The sequence below is a fragment of the Orussus abietinus genome, unplaced genomic scaffold (genome assembly GCF_000612105.2).
Source record: "Orussus abietinus isolate OABI.00-Male unplaced genomic scaffold, Oabi_2.0 scaffold33, whole genome shotgun sequence".
NCBI classification, from domain to species: Eukaryota; Metazoa; Arthropoda; class Insecta; order Hymenoptera; family Orussidae; genus Orussus; species Orussus abietinus.
This window is the reverse complement of record NW_019394294.1, coordinates 555,067-578,591: the sequence shown is the minus strand read 5'-3', so window position 1 is coordinate 578,591 and position 23,525 is coordinate 555,067. Positions and strand designations below refer to the sequence as shown.

Here is a 23,525-nt window from a genome sequence, read left to right as displayed (position 1 = left end):
TTATTTGCCTCGAACGCGGTACCACTTATTTCTCCTTCCTTCCCGCGCAAGTATGCACGCGTAATCGCGAAAGAATGGCGATTTACAAACGGCAGGGAATGGTAATGGACGCTGGTACCGCGTTCTCCATCGGTGCGGCGGCCATTTTGTTTTTGCAGACCTCATGCCGCGCACGAAAATGATTTCTCAGTGCCAACCGAAATAGACGGGAACAATTTATGGGATTGCATTCCTCGCGTTTGGGACGAAAGGGTCGAAAGGAAGTCGAGGTTCTTCGCCGCCGCCACCGCCGCTTTTGGAGAACGCGTCGCGCGGCCATCTTGGAGAACGCTCTTCGGGAACGGCTGGGCATAAAAATCCGCGATTTTGACGAGAGCTGTAAAGCGGGACCCGGGATATACGTGGATATATGTGGATATATGTCGCTTGGTGGCGAGGTGAAAGAAAACCGTTTAGGGCCCCGAAGAGGGGCCCATTTTGGAGAACGCTCGACGTCCCTCGACTTTGACGAGCGCGTCCCCGCGAGGGTCGTCCTCCTGGAACTCGTCTCTTTTGAGCTCTCCCAGACCCCCGGGGGAATTAACATGTGAATCGCGTGTTACCTTTACGACTGCGGGTACAGGGCCTTTCATACGCGACGATCGGGGCCCGAGGGGCCCTTTCTCCTCCGACGCGTATGGGACCCTCCCCACGGGATGATTTTACAGGACTTATTTACGACGATAGGAAAGCGTTAGTTACGACTTGAGGGATCCTCGATCGGCGAGGAATGTTTTTCGATCGGCCACGAGAATCCTGTCTTTTTCCTTCCATTAAGAAAGGGCCTTATCAGGGCCCCATCGACGAGAGGGAAGTACCCCAGGAGAACCCAGGCTTGGCTGGGAGGCACTGCGCCTTCATATTGACCAAGAATTATTCCTCCCTGCCGGGATTATCGACACTTTCCCTCGCAGAACTGCACACCTGCAATTCTAGCAACAATCTCTTACCAGGGGACTCTGCAAATATATGTAAATAATTTATTTTTTTCCATCGCAACTTGAGGCTCACCGAGAATTATTCCCTCCTCGACGCTTTCCCCATCTTCGCGCGTTTCCATTTTCAACGAAATTATTTCTTATCCTCTCTGGAAATATCCCTATAAATAAATCATTCCCTTCGCGTTAGTCGGGAATGATTTTACCGATTACACTTGTCGTTTACAAAAATGCATGCCGGTATTTTTTACCGGTAATTCTCCAGAGAATTCTTAAATATCATCATCGGTGATTATCAATTTTTTGTTTAGTCTTTTCTACCTTTTGTTAGATAGGCCCAAACGCTTCGGAAGGCTGTCAGGATTTAGTTTGGGGATTTTTCTTTTTTGGTTAACAAGGTATTTTATCCCCCTTATACGAGATTTCGCCCGAGAATTGCATTAAGTACGTGCCGGAGAATTTTCCACGGAAACGCGCGTGGATATTCTCTTCCTCGGCGAGATTATCGACGATTGCGGATGCCTACCGGTCGTTACACTAATGTTTACCGTCGATACGTCCTCTTTTGCATTCGCCAGCCGACTGTGCCTCTCATTACGGTGCATTCCTCTCGGCCACTCGCAAAATTGTTGCCGTCCAGGATTCCTGGCTAAACAGGCCTCGAAAGGAGCCCCGATTTTTTCACGCTCCATTATCGACAATTATACATGTCTTCGGGTTGTTGCAACGAAAAGACATCTATCGGCAGTCGGCTAGTTGATTATTACAGCCTCCGAGCCGTAACCGAAGGAATTGTGCATTACCGACACCGCCATTTGTCTCTCGCCCAGCCATTACCGATTGTCCACTTTCCAGAATTTCCCCCGATCGCGCAAAGATAAATGCTCGGTAAATTCTAAAGACCTTCCACAATGTTGGAAATATTTTTTTCGACGCAAAATAGAGACTTTGAATTATTAGAACGAGGCCTGAAAACCTCTTCCTCAAATCGGTCCGTCCCGAGTCGAACCGTTTCCACTTCTGTCGCTAGAGAATTCTTCAAGGGAACTTTCGTCTCGGCGAAAGAAGTATTCCAGGCCGAGGCGAGAGTTTCGAGGCCCCTTCCGGGGAACGTTCTCGATTTTGAATGAATCTCGAGGAAAAACTTTCCCTGGTACCAGGCAGGCTTCATTTGCATGCCGTTTCGTATTCCACTCGCGTCTGCCTCGAATTTGAGTTTTCTACTGCGGCTGGAAGGCGCATTCGAGATCCCTTGAAAAAGAATATTTAAAAAGTCCTAGGAGGGAAATTATGCCGAGGGAAATCCCTGTTTCTCAATTTTACACGTTTCCCTTCCCCTGATTTTTATTTCGATTTTATTTAAAAATTCCTAGGAGGGAAATTATGCCGAGGGAAATCCCTGTTTCTCAATTTTACACGTTTCCCTTCCCCTGATTTTTATTTCGATCGCCGGATTTTTCAATTTATCTCCAAGGTTAAGATCCTTCGGAGGAGACTCTTCGAGTGCACTCTGGGATGCACTTCTGGAAGGACGTTTCGCTTTCAAGCGGCGTACGCTTCGCAAAACTTAAGACGTTTCCCTAGAGGTTGGCGCACTCGAGGGGCGGATAAAATAGCGTGGGATTCGCGGAATTCCTCGAGACACGCGAGTGCATATGCGAGTTAGCGAATGCACGGAAGTTGGAAATACAGCTGGGGCCTGCACGTAAACGTTCCACTTCCCTCCTGCAACTCCACCTGCGAAGTGCCTGTCGATTATCCGCATTTCCATGCAGGAAACGCGCCAATTACCCTCGGAGAAAAATCCCAATCGCGGCAGGAAAGTGTTCATTTAAGACCCGATAACCCAGGCGAATAAAAAAAGAACAATCAATTTACACATCCCAACCAAAAAGAATTGTTTGAGAATTTTCAGGGAAATTTCAGTGAATTTTTAGTCAATCCCTCTTAAATCGTCCACTGGGGGGATATAATTGAAAATAGCTTAAATATTTAATTGTCTAAAATTCAGGCAGATCGAGATTTAAAATCCTTCTTATTGTTAGTAAGACCACTAATAGTCCCGAGACTGCTTTAAATATTCAATTGGCCACGATTCCAGCGATTTTCTAAAAATCCCCATGATATCCGGCGCGCTATATCCGATAACCCAGGTGAATTATAAAAAAAAAAAACAATCAATTTACACATCTCAACCGAGAGGAATTTTTTGAGAATTTTCAGGGAAATTTCAGTGAATTTTTAGTCAATTCCTCTTAAATCGTCCATTGGAGGATATCATTGAAAATAGCTTAAATATCTAACCCTTTTAGTGCCGGAGGCCGATATATCGGCCCGCACCTTGTAGCGCTTTACTATTCGCTTTGCGAGAGATCTCTATCTCAAAATAAATTTATAATACGTTATAAATAGTCTAATTTCATTACGAGAGAATTAAAATAACAATACAACAACACCTATAACAATCTATAATCTATAACAATTACTTGTTTCGGATGAGATAATCCGTCCGGCGCCTACCATGTGCCTTGGAGTTATTTTTCATGTTTCTTGTGTAATATTACTTATTTTGTTAAAAAATATATTAGAAATTTAAAGTATATACTTTGCAATAAACGGTCTATATAAATTTATGATAAAAAGATGACTTTTCCTATGTGCAATTACGTTTTAAAACAGAGAACTCAATTTTTCTTTTTTTTTATCACTTATACCTTTGTTAATTATGTAATTTTCAATGAATATAGAAAAATTAGCGTCACCGTTTTATTCTCTATTTTGTCCTTAATACCCTGCTTTTTGAATTATGTAAATATTACTTTTCGTTTGGCTTTTATGAGCCTTTTTCCAAATCCTAGTAAAATCGTAAAATTCAGCCGGTTATCTTCGCATAAGCACCTCTTTTTCGCCCGGCACTAAAAGGGTTAATTATCTAAAATTCAGTCAGATCGAGAATTAAAATCCTTCTCGGTAAGACCTCTAATAGTCCCAAGAATGCTTTAAATATTTAATTGGCCACGATTCCGGCAATTTTCTAAAAATCCCCATGATATCCGGCGCGCTCGGCTTATCACCGACCGGAAAGTGTCGGCGAGATCGCGGCGAAGGGGCCGATTTCTTTGCCGATTGAATTCTCCTCGGCGCGGCCTTTAATTAGCAGGTCTCGTTACCAGGAATCGCAAACATCGGAGCCGTTCGCGGTATTCCGAGCCGCGAAAGCGAGAGCCTCGTTTCGCAGGATCGCGGTCGACGCTCTTGTAATCCTCGACTAGTTCATGCTCACGCGAATGAGTTAACTCGTTCACGTACCGACACACAGTGGAGGCGAATGCGAGTGCGTAATCGGTCCCACATATGTGCGTACACCCTTGGAAACATAGACGCGCCTAGTAAGAATAAGCAAGTGCGTCCGCAACGACACACGCCTCGCATAAGACCGAAGTATAGTAGGCGTAGATCGGGCAAGAAAATCGAACGTTTCCTCTCAGGACGCTCTTCAGGGTCCTCTTCGGGGTCCCGCTTGCACGGCTCCATCAGCGAGACCTGGGGGAAGAAAAAAAAGTTCTAGGGAGTGCAGCATGGCCGTCCATTGACGCGATGCCGTGCTCGAGAAACGCCTCAGGATTTCCCTGATGACCCTTACGTGGGCGAGAGCACAGCATAACACTCGGCATTGCCGTTAAGGGATCCCCTCGTATCTCCGTTATCGCCGGGAAGATCGTTATCGACGTGCAACCTCACCGCGTCAAAAAAGGGATGAAACGCGCCGTTCGTGAATCCCATCACCTCGCGAGATTGCTCGGTATCTTTCGATCCTGCTTCGCAGTTTTTCTTTTCCCACCTCAAATAGGATATCAAAAATGTATTCTCTAATCATGTAGGCTATGATAATCGCGAGGGCTTTTTATAAAGATTTATGGGAAGTGCATCGCGTTTATACCTCGCGGGGGGAGGTAATGCAGTTCCTCGGCAGGCGCGTATAATTCGCCCTGGACGAGACCGTGCGATAAAAAAGAATGATGGCAAAGGCCCATCCCCACGCGCTTATCAATCGAGATAACTATAACTAGCCTGGAGGAGATCGTGTGAGAAAATCTCTTGCTCTATTTGGCGCCATTAGCGGGTCTAATGGAAAACGGCCTTATAAAAAGCGCGCTCTATTCCGCGCTCTCCTGATGCGCGGGCATTTCCCTGATGACTCGTACGTAGGCGAGAATGGCCGTAATGCTCGCAATTATCGTTAGCAGGCCTCTCGGTACTCTCGTTGTCCGCGTTAAGAATAACCCCCTCCTTCGATCTATCAATTCTATTTATACCCACGTTAAAAACGCCCACGAGGTATCCCCATGCGTGTGAAAAATAAATTAAAGCTTGGACTTGATAAAGGACTCCGGTGAGGTGCGCTTTAACGTTCAGGTTGTCCTTGGCGCGTTATAAAAATACCTCGCTATAAAGAATACACCGCGTTATAAAAAATACCGCGTCATAAAAAAAAAATATTAATAACGTTAGGAGAGGGCGAGATACCCGGAATTTTCTTCGCCGTTATCGCGATCCTGTCCTAGGGATTCGACCGTGAAAGCGGCCGATGTCCTTGCTCGATAAACCCTGCTCAGGACGAGGTGTTGATCCTGAAAAGGTGAACTTTCGAATCGGTTTCCGGCGTTGGGTAGGTGTCAGCTATGTATCCACGCATTACGCAAGTAAGATCGGTAATTGGAAACACCTCGTTATGCTGCAGCTGCAGGTTAAACCGTTCGTTTGCATTAAGAGGCCAAGGCGAAACTTAAGTGTGAACGTGCAGGAAATTGTCCTTTTTTTCCTGGAAGCTTTCCCCCCCTTTCGCTCGCCCGTCTTTCCAGGACTCGTCCTTCTTCTCGCGATGGACCTCTTCGACGTCCAAGACCGATTCCTATCGATTGTTCCTACAGAAAATATTACTATCTTTTCTTTCCTCGGTTAATGGCGAGGCGCATAATGCGTAACTCGTCGCCTTTTGCGATTTCACGTCGATTGTAAAATCCTGGACCGTAATTATCGGTGGAATTACGACGGGGGAGGCCATTTCTTTCGTTTCTTTTTCTTTTCTTTCCCTCTTTTTTTTTTTTTTCATTTAGTCCGCTTGACAATTGCTACCGACGAGACCTTCGGATCGGTCTTGCTCAACTGACGTGCCAGATTTATTCCTTCCTGTTGCCGGTGCAGTTACGTTTTGTAAGATTGTAAATACGTGGACACCTTTTTCTTTCCTTTCCGCGTAAATGGAAGTCACGTAAAAAGAAGAGTTAGCGCTAATAAAAGCCTGCCGGGCGAGGATGATTGATCGTTGTGGATTTTGCGAGGATGTTACACTCCGTCGGTATTGTTGCTCGGCACTTGTTAATTGCGAAATTAACATTTACTGCTCGGCCTTAGTGCCACTTAAATTCCGCGGCGTTATTTAACATATAGCTGTACTAAATTATTCATTGCGAGCCGGATCGAGTCGCAAGGTCTACTTAATTTTCGTAATTTTTTTTTTTTAATACACGTCGTTAACCCTATTGTTATAAAAATTATTCCGATTTTCAGAACTCCTGGGTACGTTCAATTCGGTCCGTTGGAAATTATTTTCTTACGATTGCGCAATAAATCCCGGAGAAACGACTCGTCACTCCACCTTCTCTCTAATAAACCCGCGACTGCGAATAACTCGTCGCAAAAACAACAAAGGGTAACTCCTCGTTTTTCCTCCCTTTTTTTACCCCATTTTTTCTTTATCCTCCAACGACAACTCGGTTCGTTCGCACCGCAGTTACTTAACCGGGGCAAGATTGATTTCTCCAGGCTACTGCAAACCCTCCGACATGTACCGACCACATTTGCAGCTTCTATAGCTTGCAAGAGCCTCCGATAAATAATAAATCAATCCGCCGATACTTGTAACCACTTAATTCTCGCGTCGCCTTAATATTCGCCTACCCATCGGTCATTAGAATATTATTTATAGCATTTCAGCGCCTCCACCGCGACGTGAATTACCACACGTCGGCTCTCCTCGCTGGATGTCGTGTAAATTTATTTTCCACACTTTTTGAAAATCATATCATTAAATCATTGCAATTATTCCGCATTTATTCCATAATCAGAAAAAAATAAGGTACATTCTCCCTTTTCCTGATTAATAAAACAGAATAAATGGAATAATTTAATCGACGAGATTAACGATATGGTGTATAAATTTATTTCCCATATTTTTTGAAATTACATAATTAAATCGAAGGATAGACTATTCTATTTATTTTATTTTTATTTTTATTTTATTTTTTTTTCATTAATCAGGAAAAGTGATACGTTATCTTTCACATCTCGATTTAATCGGGCTCTTGGAGGTGAGTGAGTGCCTCGGAGGATTCCACGAAATACTAATTGCGGACGAGAAAATCCCCTAGGAATTTCACGATTTCCTCGTCTTTCTTTTCCGAGGCCGACTCGAAAAGAGAGGCTTCAAGTTCTTCTCTCTCCGAGAGATCCGAGATCCACGATCTATGCCGGCGTTTCGCAACGACTCTTCGGCCAACGCAGGGCGACTCGCTCGACGAGAGCAATAAATCCCGGTTGCCGCTATTACAGACGGTTACCATTGTTGTCTCCGTCTGTCCCCGCAATTCCCCGTGAATTATGCACCGAGAGGAGCGAGGATAAATCCCGGGATCGATGCCATCGTCGGAGGCTGCGACCTCCTGCCTCAAATCCGAAGATCGTAAGGCTCACTTTCCGAGCACTCGATGTGGAGAATTCCTAACGAGGACCTCGATTCTTGCCAGATGGATTTCCCCGATTTATTTCCCTTCTTATCAGAGAAATTCTTATATTTCCGACATAGAGAGTTCCTGATGAGGATCTCGATCCTTGTCACATGGATTTTCCCGATTTATTTTCCCCTTAATCAGGGAAATTCTTATATTCCCGACATAGAAAATTCCTGACGAGGACCTCGATCCTTGCCAGATAGATTTCCCCGATTTATTTTCCCCATCATTAGAGAAATTCTTATATTCCCGACATAGAGAATTCCTTAAGAGGATCTCGACCCTTGTCAGATGGATTTTCCCGATTTATTTTCCCCTTTATCAGAGAAATTCTTATATTCCCGACATAGAGAATTCCTTAAGAGGATCTCGATCCTTGCCAGATGAATTTCCCGGATTTATTTCCCTCTTATTAGAGAAATTTTTATATTCCCGACATAGAGAATTCCTGAAGAGGATCTCGACCCTTGTCACATGGATTTCCCCGATTTATGACCCTTCTTATCAGAGAAATTCTTATATTCCCGATATAGAAAATTCCTGACGAGGACCTCGATCCTTGCCAGATAGATTTCCCCGATTTATTTTCCTCATTATTGGAGAAATTCTTATATTCCCGACATAGAGAATTCCTTAAGAGGATCTCGACCCTTGTCAGATGGATTTCCCCGATTTATGTCCCTTCTTATCAGAGAAATTCTTATATTCCCGATATAGAAAATTCCTGACGAGCACCTCGATCCTTGCCAGATAGATTTTCCAGATTTATTTTTCCCCTTATTAAAGAATTTCTTATATTCCCGACATAGAGAATTCCTTAAGAGGATCTTGATCCTTGCCAGATGGATTTCCCCGATTTATGTCCCTCCTTATCAGAGAAATTCTTATATTCCCGATATAGAGAATTCCTGACGAGGACCTCGATCCTTCCCAAATAGATTTCCTCGATTAATTTCCCCCTTCTCAGAGAAATTCTGGGAATATAATAATTATTAACGAAATTCGATAGATTACCCGAGTCTCAAATTCTCTAATTTCACGTGTTCTGATAAATGAGTGTCAACCGAATGGCGGATCACTATTTAATCGAAATTATTAATATCGCGGTAAATCTGTGGTATCCTGTCGTGATTATGGAATAAGGATTTAATATATTTCGGAGATTTAGAAAATTTAGGTCTTGGGTAAATATGTCTGCGGCGAAAAAATTGCTAGCCACGAGATCGGCGCGAAAAGTCGGCGGAATTGAATCCTGCGAAGAATGTGCCATTATGCAATTCGAGTCGGTTATGGGTTCCCGTGCATAATGCACCCCGAATGGAAGGAATAAATTCCAGGATCGATGCCATCGCCGGCGCTCGGGTGCAACCTCCCTCCTCAAATCAAGAGATCATAAAGTTCGCTTTCCGAGCATAAAATACATACTTTCTAATGGACTCTGAATCGGTCACGACTCGCGGTAGCAATTGCGAAAATCGCGGAATTCACCCGAGCGTTATTGGTCCATATTTTATCTATTCAATATACCAAATGACTAAAGCATTGACTCGGCTCGCACGAAGCCGGGATTTGGGCTGCGATCGGATCGCGGAATCGCGGAAAGACTCGGAGAAAATTCTAATTGTGCCATTGTTATCCCGGCTGCCGTTTCCCCGGGATTTATGCATCTCGGACGGCACCGCAAAGTCCCGGGATTATCGATGTCATTATCGTTTCGCGCACCGGCCTCCGATTTCGAATCGAAAGATCGTAAAACTTACCCGCGGACCGCTTCGTGCATACTTTCTAATAGGTCCGCACAGTCGATTATGAGACCTGCGGTAGCAATTGCGGGAATTGCGGAATTTACTTTACCCGGGGTGCCATTACCGGGATTACTCGAACGACTGCCGAGCCGGGCTTTCTACCGAGTCGACATGGAAATGCGAATTTTAATCGCACGCTTTAGTTTCCTCAAATTTTCCAAATTGTCGTATTAACCGCCGCCCTTCCCTTAAATTTCACCATTTTTCTTCAGCCGATTTTTCCGGCCATTGGTAATTTTTTTCATTTTTTTCTTTCTCCACAGGGTCGCCACAAGAGGAACGCCACCTTTCCTGGAGGACAGACCACGATCCTACAAGTCACGCCTACCATTCGAAGTGAGTGATTTAATTTATTTATAACATGTGAGATTCGGTAGGAAATATACAAAAGTATATGGAGTAAGGAAAAACGAGACGGTGGAATTTATTTCACGTGTCACGCTGAAAGTAAGAGGAAAGCGTTCATACGTGATCGAGGTGTCTATTAACACGGACTGTTTCGATTTCATGGAAGCGGCGAGCAAACTCGCGTACAGAATGACAATTGACATGACTCGGTAGACATACCTCTCGTTTCCCATCCGGTCATGTTAATGACTGCGTCACTCCTAAACGCGAGGAGAAACTTGAAATCAAATGACGTCGTACTCCTTTAACCTTCGGCAACGTACATATTTTTACCACCATGAGATAGACACGTGGTCTCAAGCACGAGAGAAATGCATAAACAAAATTTGTGGAGAAAAATGACGATGCATAGCCGGATGCAGCGAGACTTCCGTCTGTAGTTCGACCTCAAAATGTCGAAAAAAAAATCTACGCTTCAATTTTATTAATTTTTCCAATTTTTCTCTAATCCAGGCAACACACCGAACCCACCTCGACCTCGCTTCAACAGTTGCCGATCAGAGCCCCGAAGTACAAGTACATCCTGGATCACGGAATCGAGTGCCCCGGACCTATGTTCTCCAAATTTCCCGGCAACGAGCACGCCAACGACATTGTCTTCCACCTCGACGACGAACACCCTCCTCTCGACGAGTCTGAACGGCACGATGGGTCTCGTGTGCACCGCAGAAAATGGTACCCTGAAGAACGGGCTCTCGGGGACCAGGAGTACACCTTTGGAGAACGGCACCCATGGGTTCTCCAGTCCTCCTACGGTGTCGAATTCGACGATTTCTGGGGTGTCCCCGAGTTCGGGGATTTCCACGTCGCCGACGGTGGGGTCCGAAAAGCCCCCCATGGTGCCCAACGAAAGCAGGACCTATAGGGACCAACCTGCGAGCAGTGCTTCCCCACCTACGAGGGACAAGCTGAGGGCCGAGGACAAGGCCAGAAGAAGGATGGGCCAGCAGCAGGGGGAACGTAATACCACCGTGACAACGGTCGGTTCTAACGAGAAACTCGGTACGCTCCTGCAATTACCTGGGTTATTAATTACCGAGGATTTAACGAGGGGAGGCTCGCGCTTTCGCGGGGTTCGCCGGGGGTTACGAGACACCGCTCGTTAGTAGTGCGAATATCTGCCGGGTAATTGAGAAATAATGGCACCTTATGCCGAGGGGAATTAATAATTTCGGTATCAACTGGTCCAAGTTGGAACCGAAGGGGTGGAGGGTAGAATGGGAGGATCACCTGGAAATTCGGACCCGGCACTAGAATTATTCACGGGCGGGTAATTGCTGGGAGTTTAATTAATAAAAGATCGCGCCAGGGTTAACCTCTTGTTAGGTGGGGTTTGCCGAGGCCCCAGGGTATCGTTCTCGTTAGGGTCCTGAATTGTTGCGCTGTTAATTAAGAGCCGCTCGTCGGGAAATGAATCTCTCCCTGAGTTGTGGCCCCTGCTGAGAAGAGTGGTCGCATTTGCATCCTGGAGATTTTCGGCGAGATTCGGACCGGGCCTTTATTCAACTGCTCGCCGATGCCACTGGTGGCGGATACCCCTGCAAAAATTCTCGATTCTCTCTTCATCGATGCACGATATGGAAAAATGTTTCAGACAAAAAACCGACCTAGGAGGGTGCTCCACAACTTTTGTGGGACACGTTTTTTCGTGTCTTTATCTGGTGGTTCCGTAAGCCCGTTTCTTCTAGTCGGCGCCACGAGTCGTTGAGGTACTTCTTCAGCAGGGTTTATTCTCGCACCAGCCTAGAATGTCGCACGTTAGAAGGCTCAAGTCTCGTTCTCACGTAGCGACGTGGTCAGCCGTGATTAATTAGGAATTATCGAGCTTTAATTCCTACTGCTTCCAATGTTGGGCTTCCAATTAAAGCTGGGGATTTTTCCGGAGACGCCAGGCGTTCCTTCCGTGACTTACCGTTCCGAGGTGGTCTTCAATTGGCGATAAGTCATGAAAGCGATACCTTAATCGAGATACGATACGACCTCTGGAACACGAAGGCTCCTATACGGAGTTTCGTTCCCACCATGGCGAACCATGGGGAGATTCTCACCTCTTCAAGGTAGAGGCGCTCGCCCGGTACCATCCGAACCATCCGAAGTCAGAAATTCGTGACATACAAATTTCTCCAACAGTTTCCCCAGCAACCTCTTCTCAAGCCTTACCTTATTCTCCTCGCTTTTGATCGACTGGGGATATTTTACAATTTTTTTATACCGTCAAAATGGACTCTGTCGAAGTTCATTTGCCACGCCGCATTTCACAAGGCGATCACCACTCTTAACAACTAACGGTTAATGCCTCTTCATCGACTCCGCTCGTAACTTCGGTCCCCATAACGTCAGGAACTTTCTAACGCCTAATTGCAGTCGTCATCCTCTTCGTATGGAGTACCGAGAGAACCCTGCAATAGCTCGACCTTTCGATCGATGCCTCTCGTCGAGGATCTTTTTTCTTTTTCCTGCTGAGAAATCCACATGTTATGAAAACGAAGAGTCCCCCGGTAGAGATTACTCTCTTAATTTTGGACCCCTTTCAGACGATGACGCCTGTCGAAGGATCCTCCTGGAGCATGAGAGGGAACGAGAGGGGAAGCTGAGGGACATCGCAGCATCCTTGACGCAGCCCAGGATGCGAAGGAACAAGCCCAGGACCTCCGAGCCCACGAGGGACGTAGTGGATGCCGTGAACGCAGCTCACCAGGATAAACTGGTAATTAGACTCAATTTACCCGAATCTTATCACCTATCCTCTGATACAAGCTCCAAAATAAATGGTTAAAAAAAATCGAGGCGTAGCCATCGCGCGGGATGTAAATATATATAAAGCTGGAATTGCCACTTTAGCACAATTCAATAAAATTTGTTGCAGCATTTATTGCTTATTTATTGCTATTTTATTGCTCAAGTAACAAATTTTTTGCTCTTATACATTTCCGAAAAATGGTGGCGATGTCAGCTTTGTATAAAGCTAGCACTGCCACAATAAGAAAAAATTATTAAGTAAATGTTATTCGATGAATTATCTACCAGAATTTATTGCTAATTACTTGCTCTCAGAAAAACCAAATTTCCATTTTTTTGCTCGCCCCTAAAGGGGTGAATCGCCACCCCTAGTGCTGATCGCAGGACAGAAACATGAAATACATGGAAGAATCGAACTATTTCTTCACGTGGGAATTAATTGCTAATTAATTGTTCCGAGAAGAACCAATATCTTCGTAAAAGTACAATTTTCAAACCTTCATTAATTAGCGATTAATTCCTACGTGAACAAATAGTTCGATTCTTCCATGTATTTCATGTGTCTGTCCTGCGATCATTCCTAGGGGTGGCGTTTCATCCCTTTAAGGGTGAGCAAAAAAAATTGAAATTCGGTTTTCCTGCGAGAAATTAATTAGCAATAAATTCTGGTATATAATTCATCTATGAACATTTACTTAATAATTGTTTTTTATTGTCGCAGTGCTAGCTTTATATAAAGCTGACGTCGCCACCATTTTTCGGAAAAGTATAAGAGCAAATAATTTGTTTCTTGTGCAATAAAATAGCAATAAATTAGCAATAAATTTAGCAACAAATTTTATTGAATTGTGCTAAAGTGGCGATTCCAGCTTTATATACATGAGATGTAAATAAAATTCAAATATAAAAGCGTAAAAAAATGAGATTACCCGAAAGTTACGTCGATACCTAAGATAATTAAATGCATGAAATAGCGACTTTTATCGATGCAGATTAAATTATTATCATTTCCACTTGAAGAATGGACGATCGACTCTTGGACTTCGGTTTTCCAGATCAGAGGCGATCCCGATGGCTGCGGCCTGGACATTTCCGGTACCAGATACTCTCCGACCTCGGAATTACGAGTCGATCTCCCCGCCGAGGACCTGTTGAACATCAAGAAGGGATGGCTGATGAAGCAAGGACTCAACAAGGTAACGAAGCGCTTCCGCGTGCGGTAACGGAACCGGCGACGTGTCGGCCAGGTGATTCATAGGGATATATTAAACATCCGATACTGACCTAGGAGTGGAACAAGCACTGGTTCGTTCTTCGAGGATGTGGTCTGATGTACTACCGAGACCCCGGTGCCGAGGACAAGGGCATTATGGATGGTGTAATCGATCTGAACACCGTGACCGCGGTTACCCCCATCCAGGTGGCCAGGAACTATGGATTTCAGACCGTGGTACGTATGCAATGACTGTACATCGATATCCTTCCGAAGTCGTCGCTAAATCTGAGATCTAGAAATATTAGTAAGCCCCCCTCGAAGGAAATTCAAATTAAAGAAAGAAACGTCGGGTCGATAATGCAGTTAAAGTTGTAGGATTTAAAAATGCTGTTTTTAAGTATTTAATTAAAGTGTCTGTAAGACTTTTTAAAGGGTGCCTTAAGACTGACTGATCTCTTCACGGGAATTTCCCATAAATCCTAACACGACGATGATGCACTTCGCGAGGTCTTCTTTAGCATTGCTCGAGAAAGAGAGGGAAAGGAGGTGCATTCAACCTGGAATTATTCAAGGAATCCAGGATTCTTATTCAAGGAGCCCCCTCTGGGAATATAAATTGACATAAGTAACAAAGGTAGCGGGAATAAGTGTGCGAGCTGCATCATCGACTGGGAAGGGCTTTGCCCCCGGAATTGGATTAGAGGTCCCCTCGTCGGAGTTGCCGAAGAAGGGGAGGATCCCTAATTCAATTTTACGGAAGAGTAAATCGCGAGCACACGCAACGCCAGCGGACTTGCAATGCCTGATGTCATTGCCTCTTGGCTGTCGTTTGTCGCAGAGGAAGCATTCGACGTTTCCTTTTACCCTGAGAATATAACCAAGGACCGAGTCGTTCACCTTCTCGCTTTGTCAGAACGACATTGTTGACGTCTACCTTCCATCTGGAAGTAACCGCAGGTCCTAGGGTTCAATAATTGCGACATGTCATCCATAACGTGTTCTTTCAGACATGGGACGACCGAGGAACAACGGTCCTCTCAGCTGTGACAGCTGGGATCAGGTCCAGCTGGATGTCGGCCATCAGAAGAGCGGCCAACCTGCCGGACCCTGAAAACGGGAGCAACGTGGATCTCCATGGGGTCTGCCAGGAAAGTCAACAGGAAATGAGTTCACAGTTGCCAGCCACGTAAGGAACCCTTTCTACTGGACACAGAACCCAGGATTTTGGGTCGTGGGTAGGTGTATCATTTAATTCATGACATCTTCCAGGTCGGTCACTGAAAGGGAGCGAGATTCGGTGGTCCCCTCGACTCCATTGACCCCCAGGTCGGTTCTGTTCTCTTCCGACGAGGAGTATAGAACCGCTTCGGAAGGAGGTCGGAGAGAGTCCGGAGACTGGTCGGAGATGCCCGTCTCGCCTCCATTGACCAGGAACGGGGATTGGTCTCCGGCCCTGAAGGGGTCCAACTGGTCCGATGGGGGAAACCACGAGTGGTCCGAGCTTCCTCCGTCTCCCCCTCTGACGAGGACTGCCCTGTCGAGGGTGAAGGCTAGGTCTAGGTCCAGCTCCAGGTCCAGGGTGTACAAGAGGAGCCGCAGTTCGCCCCCTAGCTCTCGAAGGAGCACCTTGGATAGCGTCCGCTCGGAAGACCTGATGATGGCTTGCTGCGAACTAGGCGAGGACGAGGAGCAAACCGAGAACGGCCATTTACCAGGGAACAATTGCCTGCCAAACAGCTCGGATAACCCCCTGATAGTGGAGCTCCTGGAGAGCCAGGTGACGATGCTGCGAGACCAGTTGGACCAGAACCAGTCACACCCGAGCGCCTTGCTAGTCATTATAGAGAGACAGGAGAGCGAGCTGGAGACCCTGAAGTCGCAGTTGAACTCGGCCAGGACCGAGATCGCCAATGCCGAAAAAGAGCTGTCCAGGTTGAGGCAGCAGAAAGCGGAAGCTACCATCAGGGAGAAGCAGGTGGAAGAGTTGTTAAACACCATCCAGAGGACCGAGCAACAGAGGAACAAGGATCTGGAAGACTTGGACAAGGTGAAGAAGCTCTACAGCAAGGACAAGGAGATGCTGGAGTGCAAGCTGATGGAGGCCGAAGCCATCCTTAGGGACACCAACCAGAGGTGCGAAGCACTAACGAACGAGCTCTCTTCTAGCCACCGGACCGTTGAACACCTCCAGGGGGAGACCAACTCCCTAAGCGATAGGTTGACGCAAGGTACGTCGACATCATCCTATCAATGAATTGTGATAAACCCAACGTGGCTGGTTAGGGATTAATCAACGTTATTTCTGCAGGTATCGAGGAGAACGAGCGACTCTATGCAAGGGTGAGGGAGCTCGAGGGGAAATCTAGTCTCTCAACGTCGAGGGAACGCGGTAGGAGCTTCGATTCTCTCAGCGACCTGACCAACATCGACCTCGACCTGGACCTGACCGCGTTGGACAAGGATCGGTAATTAATCTTCAGTTTACGAGTCCAGGTCGTACGACTAAAGAGTCGTCGCTAACGTCCATCGTGTTTTTCAGAATCGTGGAGGAGTTCGACGAGCTGCGAGGTCGATTCGAGAAGGCGATTCTGGAGATCCGGGCGATGCGTCGGGAGCTGCGTGAGGCCCACGCTACTCAGGACGCCCTAGAGTTGGAGATCTTCGCCCATAAGCAGGAAGCGATCAGGGTGAGCGACTCGAACCAGGCCCAGGTGCAGCTGATGGCAGCCAGGATCCAGGACCTGACGAACAAGTTGGCCGCGAGCGAGAAGCAAGTAAGGACCTTGCGGCAGAAGCTGACGAAAGCCGAAAGTCGCGACAAGAGGAGGTCGCTGTCTCTGAAGGGCAGGGAGTCCTTCCAGATCTCGCAGGAGCTGGAAGACAAGCTGGTAGACCTGGAGAACAAGATCTGCGCGATAGAAAGGGGGAAGAGTATCAGCGCTCCGGCTTCTGCCGGTACTTCAAAAGAGTCCAGTCCGAATCCGAAGAAGGAGCGGAAGCGCGAGACCGTGAAGAGCCTGGACCGAGCCAGGCTGCGCAGGAAGTCGCTCGACAGTGCGACCAGCTCCGAGCCGATGAAGGTCCTCATCAGGCTGAGCACCTTGGAGACCAAAGTTACGAGCGTCGCGGAGAGCATGGCGAGCGACGCCGAGAAAGACTCCAGCGAGTGCAGCGAAGCTGGCACTTCATCGAGCGAGGTCTCGCTGGAGGTCCTGTCGCGTCTGAGGAAGCTAGAGCGAGTCGTAGCTAGGTCTAAGCGTAGGTTAGAGAAGTGCCTGGGCTCGACCCAGGCCGAGGAGAAGGCAGAGAAGTGCCTACGAGAGGTAAACGACATCCTGGACTCCTGCCTCGAGTGCAAGCGCAGCCAAGTCGGAAGTCAAGCGATGGAGTCGGCAGGAGTCGTCGTGTCCAGGCTAGAAGGTATCCTCAGGAGCAAGATGGACGAGCTGACCAGGAGGAGGCAGACGCTCTCGCGGAACGGTCAGCTGGACGACAAGGAGCGACTGAGACTACTGGCGGAGAGGATAGCCTTCGAGTCCGTCATCTTGAGCAGGCTCAGGTGCGCAGTGGGCAAGGCCTCCGACAGGAGCGCGGTCCTGGGGGAGTTGGTGGAAACTAGTCAGCTTATTTCAAGCCTAAAGTCTAAGGTCCAAGGAACCAAGCCGAAAACCTACCAAAACGCAAACTACGTTCAATATCTCACTAGGGTCTTAGCGAATAAGTTAGTACTTGTAGGTGGAGTCCCGTCATCATCAACGGAATCGCCCCCCTCGAAGGAGGTGGTAGCCGCTCGCAGCGAAAGTTTGAACTTCCTGCTGGAAAAGCAGAAGGAGGTGAACGCGATCATGCAGAGGTACAAGGACACGAGGCTCGGGCAGCTCGTAGAGGTCCTGGTCGCCGAGACCATCAGCATGTCCGACCAGGAAGACCTGAACAAGCACATCGGCACCTCGGGTAGCAAACTCCTGGAGGATAGGCGGATCCGCGAGGCCTGGGCCCTCGCCCAGGAGACCGTGAACAAGGAACTGGTCCAATCGGAAATCTCTCACGTAATAATGCGCTATGGGCAAATCTACGAGCAGAACGTGACCACCGTCTCTGACATGTGTCTGAGTTTCGAGCCTTCCGAAAGGGTTAGCCTGGAATCCTGGGCAGATGCGGCTCAAGCTAAACTTCGCCAGGAAATGGAGCTCGCCGTGCACGAGCTGACCAGCGCCTACGAGGATTGTCTGAGCAGAGCCATCAGGAGCAAGTTCCAGCTGGACTCTAAGTACGACTCCAGGCAGCTTCTTTTGGAATACGCCGACGTGATCGCCCACAAGGCACTGATAGAGTCGAGGATAGACCTCCTGCGAGAAGGAGTACCCAGGCAACCCATGGTCCTTCCAGGTAATACGTTCGTGAGCAATCTCCTAGAAAGCGAGAATATTATTTCAAGGTTGGTAGACGAAGACCCCGAATTCGTCGGCAACGCAGTCCTGGACGCCGAATACGCTTACCTATATCAACAGTTTTCCAAAGACTGCGAGGACAGGATATCCGGCAGGTCCAGGTCGAAGGAGCAGCTGAAGAGCATGGACCACACCTTGAACCTGCTGGAAGAGGATCTGGTTGAGCTTGGAAAATCCCTGGCAAGTAAGGTCGACGGCGACCTGGCCTGGCCTAAGTCCAACATCTCTGTGAACGATTGGTCCAACGTCTGTGAGAAGTGTGCAGAGATCAGGGACCACATCAAGAGACTAGGCGAGTACGTGAAGAACATGACTTGCAAGCAGTGCAATCAGCTGCAGGAGACCATTCAGAGGCTGGCGGTGGAGCACAAGAAGCAGCTGCAGAACCTGCGAGAGAGTCAGGAAAGGGATTTAATGGACATCAGAGGGGAATTGGACAACCAGAGGCACTCTTTACAGTCGCAGTATGAGCAGGAATCTGCGACCCTGAGAGAGAGGGCCAGGAAACTGGAGCACAGGCTCAACGCCATGGACTCCGAGCACTCGGCTCACGTCAACGAGCTAAGAGCTGCCTATCAGAGGTCGATGAGCACCGAACTGGACACGGATGCGGAGACTCGGAAGAGGTACAAGGAAGAGATCAAGCAACTCCGGGCTCTCTGCGAGAAGGGGCTGCTGGCCATGGAGAACTCCCACAGACGCATCATCTCGGAGATGGAGGAGAAGCATCGGCAGGAGCTGGAGAACCTGAGGATCGAGAAGGAGCAGGCACTCTCGGAGGAGACCCAGGCTACTTTGGCCGCATTGGACGCCATGAGGAAGGCCCACGAGCACGAGGTCCAGAAGGAGATCGCCAAGTTCAAGCAGGAGTTCATCAAGCAGGTGCAGGCCAGGGAGGACATCGGCGCTCTTCATAAGGAACACGAGTACGGTCCTCTCTCGCTATCCGATAGCGTACGAATCCAAACACTGTAATAATTCCGTCCACTTGCAGAGAGGAAATGGAAGAGATCAAACAAGAGATCCTCTCCCTCTCGGCCAAGTATTCCTCGAAGTGCGTGGAGTCCGCAGCGTTGGAGGAAAAAGTAGGTGCATTGACCAAACAGGTGACTCAGGCTCAGCAGCACATAATGCAGCTGGACGCGAGGAACAAACAGCTGAGGGCGCATTTGGTGCTGGAGACGAACGACAGCGGGATCAACGACACCATCCAGCTGTTACGACGCAGGGACAACAAGATCGTCGAGCTGAGGGAAGAGATCCAACGGCTGCAGCAGCAGCTGAAGGTAAACCTCCAGTGGTAGCTGGGCTTGCCCCGCGTCCCCTTTTACCGACGTAGATGTGGTTAACAGCAATATTTTACTACTAAATTATTAACTCGGCTGCAGTGGCATATTATGGTGTTTTTGGGCTTCTCGCGGACCCTTCCAGCCGCTCCTCACGTTTTGCAAGGTCACACGCTCATCCATTTTGCAGAATTAATTTCTCGCCAGTTTAGCCATTAGCGGTGCATCCAGCAGGCCTAGGCGCTCCAGCAAGAACACAGATACCCTTCCTCGCGACCGCTGCGGGTCTACTGGAGCGTCTAGGTCCAGCTCGGAGACTAGTACCCTCGCCTCTCGACGGACCTACGTGACCGAAACCACGTGGCTCGCGGTGGACCAATGGCAGCGCCGCCTGCGCGTCGGAGTGGGGGGCGCCTACCCCCACTCCTCCTCCTCGCGGCGCGCTCGGTGAGCGGCTGTGACGCAACGCCGCAGTCGGCCTCGAGCCGTGCACCGGTGAGGTCGACGTTTCTCTACGAGTTCCGTTCCGGGAGCTCCAGAAAGCCATAACGTGCGAATGCGAGCCGACGCGATCAGATCGCATTCAAAGCATTGTTTCACCGACAGCTCGGCGATGTCCCGCGCGAGGCGACCGAGGCGCCGTCGACCTGCTCGCCCCCTCGCACGGACCCCGACGATTCGGGCCCGGGGGCGAGTAGGGACCCCGTCGGGCCCAGCAGCGAGGCCGACCAGAAGGTGCCCCCCGCGGACAAGCCCGCCCCCTTTTCCTACAGGCTCGAGCGCATCCGGTCGATCTCGTTGCCCTATTCAGGCGCCATCTTGTCCGCTGGGCCCGCTAGTAGCGCGGCGGTCCATGATAGGAACGAGTCCCGCCTCCCAGGCCATAAGGCCCACGAGCGGAATGGACTTACCTCTCCCCTCTGGGACAGCCTCAGGCCCAGGAGCGGCCTCCCCCACCAGTATCAAGGTACAGAGGAGAGGTGAACCGATCGGCGTTTGTATGGACTCGGAGAGAGACGTCTATCCCTCGTTTTTAATTTTTCATGTATTTTTTTTTTATTTATTTACTTTGGTGGTGGAGCGAAAATCTCAAGCGTTTCCATTCTTCGCTTGCGGCTGTGTCTGCGTTTTCATCGCGGAGGAAGATACTTTAGTTAGTAATTAATGGAAGTTAGGTTTCCGAGGTGATTGAAGTCAACCCTTTATTTTTGTGTTTGAATTTTTTAACAGCCCTGGAGAATGTCATTAATTATGTGACCAATTATTATATACGTGCTTCTTGCTGGACGTCTTAGAGGGGTTCCAGACAAGTCCGAAGTGGCTTTGCTCGTCTTATCTCCGCAACTTTGTGATTTATCTTGTCTGGAGATGCGACTTATTGATTAATTGCGAGAGTCTTTAGGCGTAAGGATTGGAAAGGGTTAGCTAGCTGCCTCTCGTTACTTGTAACACGTTTCCTCTCGATGGAGTCGCCTTTGAATTTGAATTCGAGGGTGTCTCGCAATTTTTTCCTTTGTAGGCGATTTCCTGACTTGGTGATGTTGGTCAAAGGCGACTCTTGATCTCGGTTTTAACTAGGGATGCTGTATCGTCTCTCCTCATGTATCCACGCTTCCAGCTAATGTTCTCTAACACGACTCGATCGCTTATCGTAGCTCCTAATTAATATAAATGTGCCTAATTAATATGATAACGCTTGCGTGGGTGTCGAGACCTCTAGTGGCGGTCTTTCTCCAGAGAATGCGATATTTCTAGAGAGAGAGAGAGAGAAGGAAAAGACTGGGACGTGCAGTCTGTTTCTTATTGAAATTTCTTATCATTAAATTCAATTCGAGTATACGTAGAGCGTGTCAGTTTGATCGTTGAATCTACCTTTTATATTGAAAATGTTCTCTGGAGAATGCGCGTATTTACAGAGGTCGGTAGCCTGGAATGCCTAACTCAGGTTGAGAGATATTAACCAATTTGAAAAACTGCGCTATTTATACGATACTCTCTTTTAAGGTCTACCCCGAAGAAGGGGGAAAAATATTCCAAGATCAGAGAACTCGGTCCCATGGTGATAAGAAATGTTATTGATCGATGCTTGAAATCTTCTACCGCGCTGGAGACAATTTTCTGATCTTTGGATTATTTTTATTCGGTGTCTTATCCAATATGTCGCGCATGCCGGCGGCGTGGCGATCCTCTTCCTCTCTGCGTGGCCGTTTAAAAAATGATGTGATAGCGAACGACTCGATTCCTAAATTTTGGCTACGATAAGGTGGCGCAGCAGCGATGCGAGTCGTCGGTCCTGGCGTCGGGTGGCCGGAGAACAAGCAAAGTGAAAAGCAGCAACAGCAGGAGGCTTACGCCCTCCGTCTCAACAATCGTCACACATCCCGCCTCACCCCGGAACCCGCAGCTCTCTCCGTTGCAGGTGGGTCAGCTGGAAAAAAGAAAGAAAAGAAAAATATGTAGTTTTAATATTTATCCGTTTTTTACATTATTTTTAGGTCTAGGTTGCTTTAGGACAGATGTTAATGATCTCGCGGTTGATTTCAGAGCTGATGAGGTCTCCATCAGTGAGGTGGTCCGGCAGAAGTTGTCGCAGCTTACCAACCACACCTACGCCCACATACTATCACCCACTCCACCCCCCACTGCCTGCGGTGGGCATGGTCGCAGAGAGGAAGAAGCGTTTCGAGCTGTAATTGCCGTTATTGCTGTAATCGCTGTAATTGCTGCAATCGGTGTAATCACCATCCCGGCGGACTCGTGCCCGCCGTGGAGAAGCGGACCCGCGATGAAAGAGGAAGGCGGCTCCTCTAACTCGGTTCCTTTGGGCCTTATCAAGAGCCCCACGGCCCGAGATAGCGGGGCAACGTTTAACGTCGAACTTATTGCCAAAGGAATTATACACGATTATTACCGCGGGCCGGAAACCAGGCTTGGAAGCGAGTTAACGTAGCTAGGACACTAGGAATAAGAACGTAGATTACGGAACGTAGATTATCTACACCTCGAGGTACTTTTTATTAAACCACTATCGTGCAATATCGCGACTGATTCTCGCGGGGAGGGGACGGTGCTAATTCCGCGAGTCGATCTTTTGGAATCGTAATCCTGGATCTGGAGATTATTTGACCCTTTGTCGATCGAGGACCGAGTTACCACGAGGTCGCTTTTGAGGCCGTTCTTGTTCGCGCCATTTTCAAAATGGCGACGCGAAGGGGCGCAGGCTTGCTCTTACTTTGGCCCCTGATATTTTCGATGGAACTTTTCCCGGAGTTTTTTCTAGCACGTTTACACGCGGCACGACCGCGGCCGTTTAGGTCGTTTAGGTCTCCGAGCTTTGATAAAGGCGATTTTTCGTAACGAGAGTCCTAGGTGGCTATTTTTTAGGGTACTATTTATTCTGCCGTTGCGGTTTCTCCGTGGCCACCGAGTCAGTCCGAGGTCTACCGAAAAATTTAACGGACTGCGGATAACAAATTACATTTTAAGACGCTAGCCAGAGGGGGAACCATCCGTATACGCATGTCACAAGTCATGAACACAAGTGTCGTTGCATAATTGTTAGTAATCCTTCCTTTGGTACTCTCTCATTTCGAGGAAAGACGGGTTCGTCTCTCGTGCGAGTTCTCCGCGAGGAATTAATTCTCCCTTCTTTAGCGCGAGGTTGCACCTATACCCCACACCTTTCCGCGGAAGTTGGGAATGTTGAAAGTATGTTCTTTTTCCCTTCTTTTTTTTTTGTTGGTTAAACGGAGATGAATAATTTTATCCTTGTTTCGAGGGGGAGCTCTTGTTGTGTATAGTAATTGCACGCGCGGCGCGAGCTGTCGCATCACCACGTCTCTTCATTCTGTA

At 48.0% G+C, this 23,525-nt stretch overlaps 1 protein-coding gene across 2 annotated transcripts in view; it reads left to right on the top strand.

Moving 5' to 3' along the window:
* LOC105695673 (protein outspread) overlaps nt 1-23,033 on the top strand; it is a 142,725-nt gene extending 119,692 nt beyond the window's left edge. Inside the window, exons 5-17 of one of the 2 annotated variants that reach the window (XM_012417456.2) lie at nt 9,837-9,909; nt 10,435-10,983; nt 12,516-12,688; nt 13,776-13,916; nt 14,009-14,170; nt 14,944-15,122; nt 15,206-16,164; nt 16,245-16,401; nt 16,476-19,313; nt 19,382-19,673; nt 20,280-20,640; nt 21,937-22,092; nt 22,218-23,033. In XM_012417456.2, coding sequence (XP_012272879.1) covers nt 9,837-9,909; nt 10,435-10,983; nt 12,516-12,688; nt 13,776-13,916; nt 14,009-14,170; nt 14,944-15,122; nt 15,206-16,164; nt 16,245-16,401; nt 16,476-19,313; nt 19,382-19,673; nt 20,280-20,640; nt 21,937-22,092; nt 22,218-22,366 — 6,189 coding nt within the window. In that variant the 3' untranslated portion in view covers nt 22,367-23,033. The remainder of the gene's footprint in view (nt 1-9,836; nt 9,910-10,434; nt 10,984-12,515; nt 12,689-13,775; nt 13,917-14,008; nt 14,171-14,943; nt 15,123-15,205; nt 16,165-16,244; nt 16,402-16,475; nt 19,314-19,381; nt 19,674-20,279; nt 20,641-21,936; nt 22,093-22,217) is intronic. The other variant, XM_012417457.1, reaches the window with a different exon arrangement.
* Nucleotides 23,034-23,525: the final 492 nt, after the last annotated feature.